General features: G+C 38.9%; 1 protein-coding gene across 4 annotated transcripts in view; it reads right to left on the bottom strand.

Moving 5' to 3' along the window:
* The window catches only part of ADGRG6 (adhesion G protein-coupled receptor G6), a 94900-nt gene that overhangs the window by 15717 nt on the left and 60043 nt on the right, over window positions 1–19140 (bottom strand). For all 4 annotated transcript variants that reach the window (XM_080998548.1, XM_080998547.1, XM_080998549.1 and 1 more), the window contains 9 exons: window positions 18657–18864; window positions 17305–17470; window positions 16739–16879; window positions 12167–12295; window positions 11689–11734; window positions 10871–10977; window positions 6658–6785; window positions 5380–5648; window positions 412–526 (listed from right to left, as the gene is read on the bottom strand). In XM_080998548.1, the coding sequence (XP_080854674.1) occupies window positions 412–526; window positions 5380–5648; window positions 6658–6785; window positions 10871–10977; window positions 11689–11734; window positions 12167–12295; window positions 16739–16879; window positions 17305–17470; window positions 18657–18864 (1309 nt within the window). The remainder of the gene's footprint in view (window positions 1–411; window positions 527–5379; window positions 5649–6657; window positions 6786–10870; window positions 10978–11688; window positions 11735–12166; window positions 12296–16738; window positions 16880–17304; window positions 17471–18656; window positions 18865–19140) is intronic.

Genomic DNA, 19140 nt, shown 5'->3' with positions numbered 1-19140 from the left:
GGTGGTGGCCTGAGAGAGGAAATCCTTTGTGGTAGCCACTAAGCTGCAGAGTTCCCTCCCCACAAAGGTATGTCTGGCACCTTCATTTTCGTTTTCTGCTGAAGACATAACCTTTTACCCTGGCCTTTATCACCTGATATATAGATATAAATATAGATATATTGATCCACACTACTATCTTGACTGTTATTTGTTTTAACTGATTTTAATATTGTATTTTTAAACTGTAACACACCCTGGGACCTCATGGTAAAGGGCAGATAAGAAATCTAATTAAATGCTGCTGCTGCACTGTTCTTTCATATAGAAGACAGCAGGGTAGTACATACATGGGGGTCTAAGCATGTACTGGAGTCCTACATTGTACCCACTTTATGTAAAATGCTTACAAGTCATATACAAAATACTTACAAGTCATCTCCACCTTGCCCCTTAGTATTTTTGCCATACAGATCTTTGTTGTAAATACTATTTGCATTTGTGTTTGTGACTGCTAGAACAATTATTATAACCACCGCAGGTAAGCCTGTAACAGAAGGAAACATAACAGTATAACTTTAAAGAATACAAGAACTGCCATACTAGGTCATAATACCAATTAAATTATATATGTAATGATGCTTTATATCTCTGTTTATGCCCATTTAGAGCACTGTCAGCATTCAATGACGTATCTCAAAATTCAGGCATTCATCCAATATCATACATTTATCATAACAGCAATGTTTTATTATAACAGCTTAATATGAACTCTAATTCACTAGCGGTAAGCAAATGTCTACTAAAAGGTAATGCATCACTTAGTGATCATTGTAGTGTAGTACAAATCAATCTTAGTTAATTGTTTCTGTCCAACTTAGTACAATGAATATGAGAGAATGAGCTAAATGAAATAATACTAAGGACCCAATTTTTATGCCATGCTGTTCCAGTAGGTAGCTTCAGTGTGTTACTCTAATTACATGAGATACAGTGACTACTGTATGCAATTCGCTAGAGAAAGACAAGTGCCTACCTAGGCAAATTTAAAAAATGCAGTATATTGGGAAACAGTCTTTACCCAAAGATGTCATGGACTTTGAAGAAGAACGAACTCAGGAAACGAGCTAAGAGAAAGGCACATTTGGCAAATCCTCACCTGATCAACTCCCGCTCAGAAACTTATGTCCCCACTGTGGAAGGACATGTGGATCCAGAATTGGCCTCCACAGTCACTTACAGACACACCATTAAGACAGTGTTCATGGAAGACAATCTTACTTGGCCACGAGTGATCACCAAAGAAAGACAAGTGTTTACCAAAAGGTAACTGTTGTAAAGTGGGGAAAGTTAGCAGCTGTATGTAAAATATTCAGGATATTAATATCAAAGGAATACTGAACATGGAGAAACCACTACTTTGTCTGTGGGTGGCCCTGGACCCATTTCTATGTTACACTGACAGATACCAGACCACCCAGGTTCAATATTAGAAGGAATTATAAGACCTCAGGGCTTGTTTAACCACTACGTTATAGAAAATTATATTAAAGTGAACCTTGCGTTTCAAGTATGCAGAGTCAATAAACTGATCGCAAAATGTTGCCTACTGTTCCAGATGATTGCTGGATCTTTTTGGAAAGCATCTTAGTAATGGGGGCCAATGATGGGGCCAATTTCAATTATGTGAAATTTGCTTTCAAATTACTGCTGTACTCATTTGCTTTATGGCCTTGTGTTGCTCTGCATTATTTTGCACACAATGGTTGCATTCAGGCCTTTGACGCTTTTTTCAGAACCCAAAAGTTCTAGATGCAGAAAAAAGTGAACAGGCACCTTGTGTTATGAACTCTAGAGTAAGTTATCAGAATTGTCCTTTGCTAGATGGTTTAATACCCCTTCGTGGATCACTGCCTTGTCATGGCGAAGGGGCTTGAATAACTCCAAGAAGCTATGAACTATGCTGTGCAGGGTCACCCAAGACGGACAGGTCATAGCCGAGAGTTTAGACTAGATGTGATTCACCTGGAGAAGGAACTGGCAAGCCACTCCAGTATTCTGCCAAGAAAACTCCATGGACATAAAAAAGGAGAAGCTTTGAGAAGAAAGTGAGTTTCCAAGGCATGCTCTGGTTCACGGGGTCACGGAGAGTTGAACACGACTAAGACTACTAAACAACAACAGATGGTTTAATAATGAAAACTGTATCCCCCTTGCACTGTTTTCACAAACCTTTTTGAAATCCAGGCACAGTTTTTAAGAAGAGGCATACAAAAGCTATGTAAATAGTTCAAATAATATGGTGTTTTTTCACATGCATAGCTAATATTTTTTACATCCAAAGAATGTTGTCATATTTGTAGTTTATTCCTTTATGAGATTGAAAGAATTCATTTTTATGGCTGAATGGGTAATTTTTCCTTTAGCTTTAATGTTGAAAGAATTACCACTGACCATGTTACAGATATATGGATCTTAGGTTTTGTGCTCCTTATGCTCCTAGGTTGTCAATTACATGATACAGTCATACCTCGGGTTGAAGTAGCTTCGGGTTGAGCATTTTCAGGTTACCCTCCGTGGCACACACAGGTTGCGTTCGATTCAGGATGCGAACGGGGCTCCAGAACGGATCCCATTTGCATCCAGAGGTACCACTGTACAAATATTACTGCTTTGCAATTGGTTCATGCATATCCCTTGCTCTCTGGGGACGACAGTAAGCTCAGAATGCCTACCTCCTTCTCCGAGTTACAATATCAGCTTTAGATAATTCCTTTCTCTGCTCCCCATTAAAGTGAATTTTTAAAATGTTTTAATTGATTTGTTAAACAATACAAGCAAATGGTGTTTCACATACACACAACATTAAATACATATTAAAACAAAAGCCTATGACGTAAATCCAAAAATCCTGCTGGGGGGGGGTAGTTTGGTAGCCTCCATTTCGAACCTTCTATGTCAGGCCTCTGAGACCTGTGGACTCTTTGTGGGGAACTGTATGTATGTATGTATGTATGATTGCATGTGAAATCGGTGAACTCCTCTCCATGCCTGGAAGTGGCTTCTACCTATGTAGCAGGATATTTGGATCTGGGCTTATAAGCTTTCCCCCAATGATTGCTTATATCTATTTGTGAGTACATTACTTTCTCTTTAAGCCTGAAAGAACAAGCTTTTGCAACAAGCATTAAATATCTGGAACTAAGTGAAACTTCCAATGCCTTAGAATTATATGTTGAGCAAATCAGAAGACTTCTGTGCAACCACCCCTGCTGGCCCTTAGTCAAATTCCATGTATTGGGAAAATAAATCGGAATTACATGAATAAATGTAAAAGAACAAACTTCATCTAAAGTCAAACTGTTGTGTTTATCTGCCCTGCCCAAAGGAATCGGAGCAATCCCAAAAGTTATGAATAACTGCATTCCCTGGAGAATGACAAGAACAATATGTATTTTATGCAATCATATTTATTCTAGCTGAACAAACAGGAATCCAATACGATCTTTATTTTTTTGTTGTTGGTTTAATCTCAACTGTATATCAAATGTAATTTGCCATGGAAAGGATGAATAGAGATTATCAATGTAAAAATGTCCTACAGAATTAATCTATGGATCTTGGAATAGGATTCCAATAAATTGAAAAAGTCAGGAACTATATAAATTTTTGATGTGTCAAATAGTTATGTACAATCTTGATGTGCCAAATGGTCATGTACAATTCCTAGTACAGCGACAATTCATAAAGCTCTTATGCTTATTGAAATCCTGGAAATCTTACTAATTTGCACTCTAGGCTCAAAATGTGTCAGGTGGACTAGGCAGTTTTGATGTGTATCCCCCTATGATTTGACACATCACTATTCATACAATTTAGGTAGGTTCTTGACATTGTGCAAATTAAAATAGTAATGGGTGACAAACTGAACATGATTAATTCACCAGGTTTTAAGCTTGGACTGAAAACAAGCAGTTTCACCCCAAAACACAAGAACTTATGTGAATCTGCCATCAGTCACTATGTGGCATGAATGAAATATATGGTTGCTCCTGCTAAATGAAGATAAGAGGAGAGAGGCCTCATGCTTTTACTTTTACCCAAAGGTGTCACTTGGTGGCAGTGGAGACGATGGTTGAATGGAGCAGTACTGTGCAGGAGTTGCCAGCACTATTTTAGAGGAGTTCTTTCATTCATTTATAACTTATCTTTCTATGTGACTACAGGACTCCAAGACATCGGACAATAAATGAAAAGTGAATGCGTAATAATAATAGAAATACTCTTTTAAAAAGGAGGTATGATGATTTAAAGATCTGAAGGGGAAATGAAGGAAAATGTTCCGCCCCCCACCCCAGACCTTAGACATACTAGCCCCTAAAGAATGCAGCATCACCTCACACAGGCAGCTGGAGGGAATCTTGATCAAAGGCCTGGGAGGAAGATGGAACGTGGTCGCCTTCCAGGCCTTAACCATTGCTGCTGCTAGTGTGGCTTGTATCCACACTAGATACTGATGATATTGAACAGCTGCATTTTCACCGCTTCTTCCACCAAGCAACACCTCCAGCAAAGGAATCGTTACCCCATCGCTTCTGTCACTGCTCAGCATAAGCAAGCCATATTTCCACAAGAGCTGCCACTACATGGGACATGGATGGCGCTGTGGGTTAAACCACAGAGCCTAGGACTTGCCAATCAGAAGGTCGGCAGTTTGAATCCCCGTGATGGGGTGAGCTCCCGTTGTTCGGTCCCTGCTCCTGCCAACCTAGCAGTTCGAAAGCACATCAAAGTACAAGTAGATAAATAGGTACCGCTCCAGCGGGAAGGTAAACAGTGTTTCCGTGCGCTGCTCTGGTTCGCCAGAAGCGTCTTAGTCATGCTGGCCACATGACCCGGAAGCTGTACGCCGGCTCCCTCGGCCAATAAAGCAAGATGAGCGCCGCAACCCCAGAGTCAGCCACGACTGGACCTAATGGTCAGGGGTCCCTTCACCTTTTTACCAATAGTGGGTAAATGGAAGCAGATTCAGAGGACACCTAGAAGCAATGGATATGCCACCCTTTCGCGAGAAAAACTTCTGCTTGGGATTTGGGGATTGAGGGAATAATGTACAGAGTGACAGTTACACAAAAGGAGAGAGAGGGGAATTAAGAATCTTTTAAATGCCATAACATTGTAAGCTGCATGTTGCAGCAAAAAGAAAGGAAAGAAAAAGAAAAGTGTGCATGTGTGTGTGAGAGGAGAAGGGTGGAAAGAAAAGGAAAGAAAAAACATAAGATTAGTTTTTCTGTAGACTCCTAGTAGTTCCAGTCTTGACTTGAATAGGAGCTGTAGGCAATAGAGAAATGTAATCAAACCAGATTACTTTTTAAAAAAGGATGTAAAAGTATTACTTACCCCACCCAATGATGCAAAATTTGAGTATGTATCGGCGAATGTAGGTATTGAATACTTTTACTAGAGCTATATACATATGAACAGCTTCCAAGCCCATCCACGTAAAGGTCGCCAGAAGGAAATAATGCAACAGGGCAGCAATAGCGATGCAAAGGGCTTCTACATCAAATGATGCAATCCAGCCATCGAGGAGGAAGACCAGGTTGAGACAAAGCAAGGCTGTGCTTAAATTCATTAAGATTTTGGAGGGATAATCTCTTCGCAATTTTCTGGTGATAAATAGACAGCAAATAGTAATAGAACGAAGTGTAGTTTCCAATTTATTACGGTTAACTTTTGTTCTTCTTTGGACTTCTGAACTGCTGAGGCCATGAATGAACACGCAGGTAGGTGCTCACCTGCTCATTGAATAGGCTTAAGTCAATGTTGGACTGGGTGTGGCATTGTATTGTGGGGTTTGTGTCTGGGGAACCAAAAAACCTTCTGGCATAACAGAAACACAGAAGGGCACCCACAAGAGTGGTCAGTAATAAAAAATACTTTTATTTTTATTTGATATTGACTTATTTGGGCCTTGGGGAGCTGCAAAAAACCTTATGACACCACAGCAGGGAGCCCATAGCATCCAGTCGAAAACAGAATTAAACAAATTTAAATGACAAATGTTGGGACAAAAAATAATAATCTCTAAGGGTCATATGTGGTCTGTGGACTAGCCACCCCTGCTAAAGCTGTTCATTACATCTACCATTTATTCTGCTGTTTGAAGTTATTAGTGAACTGCGACTGCCATATGAAAACAACATCTCTAATTAATCACTCTGGTTTCTTAGCGGCTAGCTTTTACTTTTGTTGTTTGACTTGGATCTTATTTATCGGGGGCGGGGGGGGGCGGAAACAAGATTTATGTCTGAGTGCCAAAAATGCCTATTGTTTTACAGAAACCTGTGCTTTCAAATGGTGTATACATACATTTAAGTGTTCTTAAATTCCTAACTGATTTAAAGTCTTTTTGCCATCCTGCTTCTAGGCATTTATTCTGCTTTGTTTCCCTACACTGGCATAATGCCACATATATGTCTGTGTCCTGTCGTAACTTCTAATTGCTAGCACAGCAGATTTTAAGATAAGGTTAGACACCTTTTAAATTTATGGTGCATAAAGCGGCTCCAATTTATCATGTTCGCTGATCACAATCTGAATTTTCAATTTGCTCCTGACACAGACTGCCAATTGAAATAAAAACAATTATTTGACCTGTTATGACAAAATACTTACTCAAAAGCAATGTACGTCAGAAGAGTTGCAGCTGAAAATATGGCAGAAATTCCACAACCAATGTAAGTTATAAAAGTGAGGACTTTGGTGTTTTCAGTATCTATTTGTAGAGCAGTTCCTGGCAGGTCCTACACATAAGGCAAAAAGAGATATAAACTGTTGGAAATAAGGTTTTTTTGAGAAGCACAACTATTTTTCTCTTGCGACAAAAAGTAGGTAAATTCCAGAGAATGTTGGCTACACTGCACTTGATATATTTAGTGCATAACTGTCACACCTCTGCTTCCTTCCTACAACTCCTGAGAAGAAGAAAAAATTCAGAGGGTAAGTAGTGTAACAGCTGGAAACAGCATCAATATACAAACCTCTATTGTTCATATTATGTCATTATGCAGATCTCAAGAACTATATTGTGGGAAATCCTTCCACATGCAATAACCCATTTCCTTAGAACTCCTTACATTTAGGAGCCAGGGTTTCCTCCCTTGTGAATAGTGTGAGCAGGATCACGTTTGTTTCAATGTTCAGAAAATCTGTCAAATGGCCCCTTCACACATGACAATTTCCTACATGAAGATTATCTCCACATTAATAGAGCAGCTGAGAATTATGTCACATCTATACAGATTGAGAAACCAATGTTTCCTACATATAAATAATCCTTGTACAGGAAAAATGTCATGTGTGTAAGATTGGGAATGATGCAGGTTTGCAGAAACACAGGTGAAAGATGGGGTGGAATTCACACAAAGGGAGGCTGGCTAAATGGTATGAATTGTTGTGATGTGTTCTTTTAGACTATAGCAGTTATGTGGTTGGGTCATTTGTTTGAGCATCTTTGACCATCTTGGAACAATAACTATTTCTAGATCAGGAGAGCTTGGCCATAGCAGTTCATGCACTGGCTACTTCAGGATTGGATTAGCACAATTTGCTCTATACAGAACTTCATCCAGAAGCTGCAGTTAGCGCAGAATGCTGCAGCAAGACTGACAGTAGGAGCGAGACCATCAGCATATAACACCTCTGTTTAGAGACATGCACTGGTTGCAGAGCTGCTACCAGGCCAAGTTCAAGGTGTTACTCTTAGCATATAAAACCCTTAACAGCTTGGGACCAGTTTACTTGCAAGATCACCTTCCCCTATGTAAGTTCACTCTAGTGCTTCGATATGTGGATCAGGCAGTTACAGGTGCCACATAATACTTGTTCCCCATTTTTAAGAAATCGTTCTTCCAGTGAGGTAACATCCATACTTTGGAACTTCCTGCCTACTGACATCAGTTTTGTGAAGGAATCTTCTTTGACTCTGCTCATTAATCACACTGGTGTCCTCTGGGCCTTTCTGGCATCTTTTCTAATCTGCGGTATACACTCAAGTTTTTTAACACCTCCCAACCAATTTGGAGTTATTTGACCCTCTTGGCTTTGCCTTTCAACTTCCCTTTTACTAGTCTTCTTCTTTTGGGGAAGATTCCTCTTTTGAAATCAAATGTGACAAGTTCTACCAGGATGAAGCCAACAAAGACCAAGCATTTCATCTTCTCCCCTTAAGATTTCAGAGACATTGTGGCTCCCTGCCAGAGTTCCTTCAAGATTCTATTATCTAACTGTGTGATCCTCACCATTCTCACCTAACACTTCTGCCACAGAGGAAATGTTCCCCTTTGGCAATAGTCCTCTTTTCCTTTATTGTCTGTTTATGTTCTCAGAACATAAATATGCCTTGTAACTTTACAATTTACCTTAACCTACAATCTAGTAACGACAATGTCACAAAGTGTTAAAACAGAGAAAGGGGCCATCTCTCTGCTTTCCTTTTCAGCAGTCCCCACTTCTCATTTCAGTAACTGTATATTAGCTCTAAAAAGCAAGAGGATAGCAACAGTATTTTTCATTTTATGTAAATGCAGGGGGGTGGGTTTGAAATTACAGCATTATGAGATTCACAGAATGTTGGAGGGGATCTTAAAAATCATGTAGTTGAACCCATTGTTTTAGAGGAAGTGTTGATGACCTCTGACATTTCATGCTCCCTGCACATCCAACAAGCAGATGCAAGTGAATGTGCAGCATCACTTACTGATGAAGTGTTATTTTAATCCAGAGCCTAACCAAAGGCAGTGGACTTTGTGCACAGTAATGAATGACACATATACTTGTATGTCAAAAGGTCTTTCCCATTGCCTGCCATTCTAACATCCTGTTGAAGGAAAGGGAAGGTGAATGGATTCATGTGGTGCGATGGTATATATCACTGCATCATAACTTCCATAACTTAATCATATGTGAGTGTAGACTGAGAAGCTGCATATGTTTCTGCATACAATGATCCTTGCTAGGCTGGTGCTATTATATGTAAATCCAAACGAGATCTCTAGGAGAAAAAGAACTGGCAATTTAAAATGCCAGAAAAATATTATAATTCTCCAACTGGAATACTGCCAGGATTATGACGACTTTCTCCTCACTTCGGACTCTCCCACAAAAGCACTCACAGCCGGAGAAAGGACACATTGAAATTAAGAATGCCCCCTTTCCCCACAAATATGCAAAAGTAGAACAGAAGAAGCCTGAAATGGGAACAGAAAGGCTTGTGATAGTTTTCATATTTAAATTCATGAAAGATGTGAAAAAAGCTAATATATTACTAGGCCTGCGGAAGCCAGATATTGAACCTTGTGGCTCTAATACACCATAAATCATATGCAGGGAAGAAAAAGACAATTCTTACACTTTGTCTCTTGGTGTTTCAAATATTTATAGCTCTTTAAAAAACCTATTTAAATCAGCTAAATCAAATCAGATGTACCTTCCTAATTTTCTTCCTAGGTAGAAGAATAACTGCAGAAAGCATGGAATATTAATATCAGCTAAAGTGAAATAATTATTGAGAAGGGGGTTTAAGAACCCTAAGAAATCTTGTTCAGTTTATGAAAATAGCCAGACTTTTTTTTTAAAAAAATAAAAGTTTAATATTTAACATGATCCCCACCCCCCACCCAGTTTCTTTACCTCAGTTAAAGGTAGTTTGATGGGGCAAGATTATTTAAAAAAAAAAAAAGTCATGAAGGGAAGCTGGACCACTTTGGCAATAATTTAAACTTGTGACAGTCCTTGCCACGGACACCTTGATTACTTCATCCTCTATCCTTCAACACTATGTGTAACTCCCAGGATTGGCTGCTCACAACCATCTGTGAATCAGATCCTACCTGGGTCAAGAGCCCTTAAAAACTGGATGTTGCAAGCATTCCTTTCTCTCTCAAAATTCCTTCTTATCCATTTGATCTAGATGCTATGTTACTTGTGAGGAGAACATATGCCCAAATGTAAGTAAGCTACACAGGGCAGATTAGGAGTAGTCAATTTTGTTGGGCCAACGGCCAGGCGTGACAGGTGTCGTAGTTGAAAACAATGGGCTATCTCTGGGTCTGTTGAACTTGAAACGTTCCTTTGTTTTTTCAACACACGGCTTTGCCTTTCCCCTTTTATTTCTCTTAAACCTTGTTCTTAATAACCTGTCTGAAAATTGCAAGATGAGTCTGTTGGATCAAGCCAATGGCCCATCTAGTCCTGCATCCTGTTCTCACAGTGGCCACGATCTCTTTGACCCATGTTCCTCATCCGAGTCTAGGGAGAATTTGAGGAAAACAACCTTCCCTGCTTTGTGGAGGGGAAGAGGTAATGCGCTGGATGCTCTCTCATCTCCATAACTAATACTAATCACTCATAGCTTTGAAAATTTGCTCCTATCTCCAGGTCAGAGGAGGCGGCGGCAGTGGAACATGAGATATTCCTTTTCCCAGGCATTCAGTATCAATCAACCAATCCCTTGATTACAGTCAATGACCAATAAGGCATTCAGAATTTCGAGTGCTGCGTTCCGTATTTTGGTGGAGAATGTTACATGAAAATGCTCACAGGATTCAGTCTTTTTTCAAAAGCAGCTCAGTCCCCTTTCAGGACCATTATTTTTCCTCACTTTCTTAATCTCCAGTGGATATCCTGGGGAAACATATTTCATAATTGTGGTGCCACTACGGGGAAAGAAAACACTTTGCCTCAAGTGCCTGCCTGTCTCTCAAGACCATGAGCCCAGTCTCTGGTGCTGACCTTAAATGTCAGGGGTGGGGCAAGATCATGTTCAGGCTGGCAGCAACTGCTTCCCCCTGCAGCAATAAACAAGCAGGAGTGGTAAACAATCACTTACCATCAGCACCCCGAAGTGTGTGAGATGATTGCATAAGCAGACAGTCTCGTTTTCATTTGATTCTGCTTGTGCAAGGCAGCCTGTAGGATTCCACCCACCTTGGCCCTCTAGATAAATCGGGAAAGACAAACAATTATATTATTTGTTATTACCAGAATAACTCCAGTTTCAATCACAACATGCACAGCATCTTACAAGGATTGTTAAAAATACAAATAATATAAAATCAACAATAAAAGCAGATTTTTTAAAAAAAAACCGCACACAACAACAGCCGGATTGTAAGTGTAGAACAGCAATTAGGAGACTCAACTTGAATAAGAAATTAATTATTAATTATTATATAAAACCTACTAAAATAAAAAAGGGATTAGCAACTGCTTGACTAAATGAGAGGTGGGCTCAGTGGATTTCTAGAGGAAGGAAACTTCATAATTGTGATACCAACGCTGAAAAATCAGTGGGATCTGCTCAAATCTGTTTATGATCCAAAAAGAAGGACATGATGAGTAGTTCGGCTTATCCTCTCTTCTACAAATGGCACAATTTTCTATTTTTCAACACAAAGCTTGCCATGTTTTATTTATTGATTTTTTTAGGGTTGTATAAGGACACAGATAACAACAGTATACAGTGAGCACCTGAATTTAAGGTTTTGCAAGTTTCCTCTAGGTATTATTATATCATGGTTTTGAAGAAAAGAATGTTGCTGGAACATTGCTAATTTTATTAGAGAAATTGCAAATAGCAGGAAAAAAAATTAATTGCATTATTCTTCCAATATAATAAATGAAAATTTTCCGAAATAAAAAACTTACTGTTTCTGTTCATATCCCAAAAGACACAGGTGGGTTTAGGAGCCTTCTAGATATTTACACATGTAAAATAAAAATAAAAATAGCATTAACAAACAGATGAGAACCGCAGGTTCTCCTTGAAAGTTTTTGAAATATTTGTGCAAAATGTGCAAAGCTCTGCCCCCTTTAGGGGCAAACTTAGGGATGCTTGTGCATCCATAACACAGTTGCTTAAAAACATGCACTCATTTGCTCAAACTTTACACGTTTCCTGAGATAAATGCTAGTGTTACCACAGCAAACACAATAACTGTACAGAGTTGCTCTTAAAAAAGTTAAGAGAATGTTAACAGATTTAATAGACTTTATTATGGCTACTACAGCTTTGCCAGAAGAACATGTGTTTGTGAAATCCACATTTCTACTTTCCTCTAATTTCATTTGGCTATGGGTGACATTACTGATTTTTAAAAGCAAACAAATGATACAGTTCTCTCACCTGGATTTTATCCTGCTTAACTGTGTGCTTAATTGTAATCTTCACAGAATCCTGAAGATCACGGATGGTACTATTGCCAATACTGCATGCCACCACATAACTGGTTAAGTTGGTGTGAGCTTCTGCATCCTTTGTAAAATCAGTTTAAATGTTTACAGCAAAAATAAAAATAAAAATTATTAGTTTGGTAACTGAGTTTGCTTCACTTTGCCAAAATACTTAAGTTGCCAGCATGTTAACACTTAATGTAGCTCATTATAAGAACATCCTGTTTGCAACATTAAATTTTTGCTTTTCCTCACAGAATCATTGCTATTTCCCTTATTATTGCAACATATAGTGTTATAAGGACAGCTTGTACCATAATTTCCATAAAAAACTCTCTCTCAGTCACTTTGTTCTGAGGCTAAGCAGAGTTAATCCTCAAACAATGCTGATTATATCCAATTCTGACACAGTTAGATCACTTCCCAAACCAAGAACGCAATCGTTTTCTTATCTTATTAACAAAACAGTCTCCAGGGGAAAGAGGTAATCTTTATTCTTTGGCAGTAAAGATGCTTGTAACATAAAGCATTTATTCCTTCTATTAGTACATGCTACTATGCAATGAATGTCCTAGATAACGGAGATAAGATTTCCCAGAACTGCCCTTTGAGGGTCCTTGTGCATCTACCTATCCATTTTAATCCACTCCATAGTTTGAGGTGATTGACATATTAAAATCACAGTAACAGCACAAACAATAATACAGTATAATATAAAACCAGCATTTACAACAGAAGCAGCAGTAAACTGAAAACCCAGACTTCTATTAGTTGACAACAAGTAGAAAACTCCATTCATCAACTGAATGCGGACTTCAATAAGTATTTTTTACCCACTTGTACTGGAGGGATAAATACAATATATCTCATCTACACAGATGAGAGATGATGTCTAGCATAATGTTAAGGGGAATGAATTGTTTCTTCACGGCCTCCAAGGAAGTTTAGATAAGCATCATAATTTTAGGACTCTATGGCAAGGAAGACAGGTGGCACATAAGATCCACTCAAAAGAACAACAGATACAGGTGGGAAGGTTTTTTTATGGTTTCTGTGCAGTACTTTATTAAGAAAATATTAAATTGCCTTATGTAACTAGGATATGAAAATGTAGTTTTGTTTATTTATGTATGTATGTTATTTAGATGCTGCTTATTCATTAGCATGTCGAAGTGGTGTACATAAAAAATTAACCAATACAGACTATTGCTAACTTGGATGACTGCACATACGGCTTCCTGAATGTCAGGAATCATGTTCATAGTGCTGCTATACACACTTCTGAGATATGGGCTCTGCGTGCTGAATGCACATCTGTTTAGTGGTCTGAAAAATCTCACTAAAGTATTATACGTACAATCCATTCCAAGAGCCATTTGGCTTCACACATCTTTTGCCCTCCAAAACAAAAAAGGGGGCATTTTCCTGTGGACGAGGCTCATCCTATCCAGAAAGATTAAGAATCTACCTATAACATCTAGAACATTAATAACTCTTCACCAGTCACCATTTGAGTATGCTAACAAGATGGGTAGACTTGTGCCATTGTTAATGTGAAATCAGTCCATTTCATGTCATCTGAAAATATGTAGAAGAAACAAGTGTTTTATAGGGATGTGCCAGCTCACTATGTACTTTGGAAGTATTTTTCTCAAATGTTTGAGACTTCTATATAAATATTTGAAAAGCACTGTTCACATTTTCCTGTTGTTCTCCTTCTTCCCTGAAGGTCCTCCTACCTTCACCAAGCAAAATAATAGCAAATATTTACCTTGAACAAATAGAATGATGACCTACTGTCCTATTCCACATGCAGTACTAAGTCATAATTTAGCACCATCCAGCAGAAAGCTGGATCCCCTTTCTTGTCTTCTGATGTAGCCAAAGGGAGATAGCAATTATCCACCTCTACTATTAAACGGTGTTTCCGTGTGCTGCGCTGGTGCTGGCTCGCCAGAGCAGCTTCGTCACGCTGGCCACGTGACCCGGAAGTGTCTCCGGACAGCGCTGGCCCCCGGCCTCTTAAGTGAGATGGGCGCACAACCCTAGAGTCGGACACGACTGGCCCGTACGGGCAGGGGTACCTTTACCTTTACCTTTTACTATTAAACTAACTTGGGACATTATGTCCATTATTTTAAACTATGGTTTGTTAACAGGTCATAAACCAAGGATCAGTCTCCAGTAGTTTGGGCAATCCATATGCAAAATTAGCCAGAGTTCTTTCAAGTGAGGACTAAACAGGGAACACTAGGTGGATTAAAAGTGGAAGGGGATGCATGGATCTGCTTCAGGAAGAAAGGAAAATGTATGTGATCTTGAGGCTGCTGCTGCTCATGCATGTAGTGCTAAACTATAGTTAGAGAAGGAATACCCAACCGTTTTTTGGTCTTAGGGACACTTTTTAAAACCAAAGAAACTGTTGTGAGCACCAGGAAAAAAAACCTCCAGAAAAACTGGTAATGCTCAGAACCACCCCCAAACACACAAACCCCTCATAAAACACAAAGAAAGCAGGCTACCATACAAAACACTTCCAACCCACCACAATATTTTTAAAATGGGAAAATTAGGAGGGCAAGGAACCGTATCATGCTCAAAGGGCTGTGTCTGAGAGCGTCATGGCGCCCAAAGACCCTAGGTATAGAGTTACTATGGTCCCTAGGAGGGCATCCAAGGGGCCATAGAAAGCATCAGATATCACTCTCTGAGGGCGAGGAGAGAAATCAGAGACAGAGATTTGCTGTCAAATGTCCCCTCCCCCCCCCCCACAACCCTGAGAGTGTGCTGGCAGAAAGCATAGATACAAAGGATACATAGCTTTCTCAGTCTCCCGACATGCCCCCAAATCAAAGAGAAAAATATACTATCCCTGAAGCGGTCATAGTTTATTTCCCTATTGTAAAATAAAAAAGAATGTAAAAGGGAGGAGGGAAGACTGCAGCCGAAATTAATTATATGTTACCATGACATAACAACATTTCCCCCAACAGTTATAGGACGCTGATTTTCCTGTTCACCATAACTTTCTTTGTTGTCATTACAAGGGAATTTTTAAAATGCAGAGACTAAAGACTCTATAGATATTGTTGGGAATATTTAGGAAGGCATAGTGGGTCATAGTGATTTGCCAGGCTAGATTATGCTTAATATCTAGCCTCAGTGCCAATAAAAAGCACAATAATATATTCCAGCACAATGCTGCAGAGTTCTGCTGCGGATGCACTGGAGGCAAAGGTCATTTGAAATGATTTATAGGAAACAAGCTGCTCATTGAAAAACAAAGCTTCTTTCTTGAGCAGAGCTTCATTGCAATGTAAAAGACGTTTTTGCTGAGACTTTACTAAAACTCAGCAATTCTTATCTGCATTTTTAAGGCAAGAGAACCTTTCAAATCACTTATTTTAAGAACACTCTGTCCCTCAAATTGCCATAGTTAAATTGAATTTAGTGGCATCAGAGGTGTATTGAAAACCATATCATTATAATCCAGGACCAGTTATTATTATTTTTATTCCCAGTGGATACGTAGGGCTGAATGCAACCATATCATACTCTGAACAGACTCACTAGAATCAATAGGCATGGCCAACTTAACTCCATTCATTTCAGTGGGTCTATGTTGGATGCTCTATTTAAACATTATATCACTATATGGCATAAAGTAGATCATATATGCTCAACTTCACATTCATTATATGGTCTCAGGCACAAAATACATGTGATCCTAATTGCATAGATAAATGCAATTTGCACATAGGTGTTTTTTTAAAAAGCATTTCATTTTTAGAAGTCGTGCTTACAGTAGGGTTCCTGTATCTCAAAAGGTTGTTGAGCATTTTTGGCAAAATTTCCAAAAAAACAAACAAAAAGCCACACAAAAAACACTTCAAGTTTTTGAGCTTTATTAAAGGAATTTTGCCAAAATCTAAGCTTCCAACATTGGTTACTATACGTCCGGATTTTCCTGGACATTTCAGCCATTTCCTCCCAGACACTGCTGTATTCTGGCTATGTCTGGGAAATTTCGGACGTATGGCAACCCTAACTTTCATGAAACCTATATAAACCAATGGGATTTAAGTTACTAAACAGAGGCTGCAGGGCGTTTTTTGTTTGGACCTCTGCTGGAGGGAGAGAAAGCAGGGGGACTTCCTGCAGATGCCCAGAACCATCTGCAGATGCAATTAACATTATTGAGAACTTACATATAACTGCAGTCGCACAATTAAGACGACATTTAGTTTGTCCCTGAAAGAATCCTTGTGCTTAACAACTGTAAGCTTGGAGGGCTCTGTTCACACAACTGTGATCCCTGTTTTGTGTTTTTCAAAGTTCCCAGTCTCATAGTGTCTCCATGAATGTCAAATGAAAGCCATCCCACTTTCCATGTGTTCATATAATGCCTGATATCATCAATAGTATCTCACTGGCATCACACAAAATAAACGGCAACGTGTTTCATGGTATTATTAAAGGGCTCTTTTGATTTTATGTAAATGAAGTCATTAATGTTCATGATTACCTGGAAGAGTCCATTTTTATTGAAAAAAGTAAACTGAGCTCTGGATACAGCTTCAAGTTCTTCTGGACTTAACTGGGTTAGTAAGCTTGGAGGTAAAGCAACCGAAGCCAGGGAATTATCTTGACTTTTGTCAAAACCAATCTGGAAAACAAAATTAGAGCATTTTTTCAACACTGAACAAGGCCAAGATTGACAAGTAGACTTATCCATAACAGACCCCAATTAAGATAGCCTAGACTGGGAAGTTAAATTGTGATGGATTAAGTTGAATTGGATGCTTTCTATATTCACTTTCTTCAACAAAGTTATGGCTTTTGAACACCAGAACCTTGAATTAAAGCGCTGTTGAAAGCTCACAGTAGCAGTACAGGGTCGTATGAGTTAGGAGGAAAAATCTGGCAGGCAGGGCACCGCCTAAAAGCTTTACATTCACAATCTCAATATAAGGCATTCAGTGTAGTCAGTGGAGTTTTTGCCAATGCAAATTTATTAAATGTAAGTTTGTATGTGTGTCTGTCTGTCTGTGTGTGTGTGTGTATGCGCACGCTTGAATATGTGTCCTGTACCTGAAAGTCTGAAGCATTGTTTTGGGGGCCAACACTGAAAGAGGAGCCATTGAACGAAGTTGAATTCAAAGATGAAACACCAAGTGCCAAGTTCCGTGTTGAGATGCTCATGGAAGGCCCTGCAAACTGAATCTTCAGTGCTAAGGCATCAATTGTCTTTATAGCTCTAAAATCAAGAGGAACATCACCATCATTTTTAATCATTACAACAATTAGAATAAAAACACCATGACTACCTCAAGGAAAGATTTTTGTCTTTGCAGTTCAAGCAGGCCCACTAGGAAATAAATATTGTCCTGCCATTCATTTTTTAAAATGCCAATAAAGCCCTGAAACACAGGCTATCCCAAGAGCCACAACCCAGGTTCACCCTAGGGAAGTCACCTTGGGCCAGTCTCTCAACACCTGCATTTCAGATGTGGAGTGAAGCTACACAGCTACACAGCTCCAGATTTGTACTGTTCCTTCAATGTTTGTACTGTTCCTTTTTAAAAACCTGGGGTAAAAGGTTTATGTGCATTCTTTAGTTTCTTGTCTTTAATTTGAGTACAATTTTGTTACAGATGTTTTAATCATTTGTAATGATGCTGGAATTTATTAATAATCTAACTAGTTATACAATAAAGACTGATCAACTCCTGTGAGACATTTGGGCCCCTATGTACTACTGTTGCCCAAGTAACCTGATCATGACTGCTCTTGAAAGAAATCACCTCTGCATTATGATTCCCATTGGGCTCCTGGTCACATCTGTTCATTTTGCCTACGTTTCTATTTAGTGGATTAAATAAATAAATACTTACTTACTTACTTACTTACTTATACCCCACCCATCTGGTTGGGTTTCCCCAGCCACTCTGGGTGGCTTCCAACAGGAGATTAAAAATACATTAAAACATCAGTCATTAAAAACTTCCCTAAACAGGGATATAGCTTTAGCTAATGAGTTAAAGCAATTTAAATCAGTTTAAATGGAGCACCTTTGTGTTTGTATCTATGACCTGAGAATTTATCAATATTAGTACAATGTCACATCACATTTGTTATTACTTCTGTTTCTTTTAACTGCTACATTTCCAGCAAATGCTTTTTTAACATCGAAATAATGGATTTAGTGTTAAGCCCATGAATCCCAATGCTAGTATGTCTGAAATTTGGTTTTAGTTCTTTATTCACTTCACTTGGGAAAGTCATTTTTAAAAATCGAAATAAATGAGTACACTGAATACAGTATGTGTCCCTTGTGCACTATGAATTTATGAAAGACAAATATCCTTGGGGCGGGGGGGGATATATTGCAAATAAATGTTCTTATAAGCCACTCTTTTTCTGTTCTTTCAAGGAACACTTACTCAGAAGACGATGCTGCCAAAACACTATCAGAACTGGTCAGGATATTAGAAAATATTGTGACCACAGTAGAACCCAGGGATTCATTGATTTCTTCATCATTCACAATTTTTTTTAGCTTCTGGATGACATCATTGACTTTGTCTGAAGTCAACTGCTGCCCTTCTCCTGTCAGATTCAGAAGCTGATTGGCTATATCAGCTGCATTATCTGAAAAGCACACACAAAACAAAATCTTAATAAAAAACAATCCCCAGTGGGCGGGGGGGAACCTCAACTGAAATGTAAAGTAAAGCATTCTGTACCTGACTACAAGAGAATATGACATAAAGAAAGCGATTTTCATTGTGTATTTATCCAGATCTAGGTTGTGAATCTGGAGTTGTAGGTGATTAAGTTGAAATTAAGTGTGACTAAAACCACGGAAAACATTTAACTTAAGCCACATAACTCTGTGCTGAATTATGGACTACAATTCCCATCACC

Source organism: Podarcis pityusensis (assembly GCF_964106645.2).
Source record: "Podarcis pityusensis genome assembly, chromosome: 3".
NCBI classification, from domain to species: domain Eukaryota; kingdom Metazoa; phylum Chordata; class Lepidosauria; order Squamata; family Lacertidae; genus Podarcis; species Podarcis pityusensis.
Note: the sequence above shows the minus strand (reverse complement) of the source record. Positions and strands in the feature narration are given on the sequence as shown.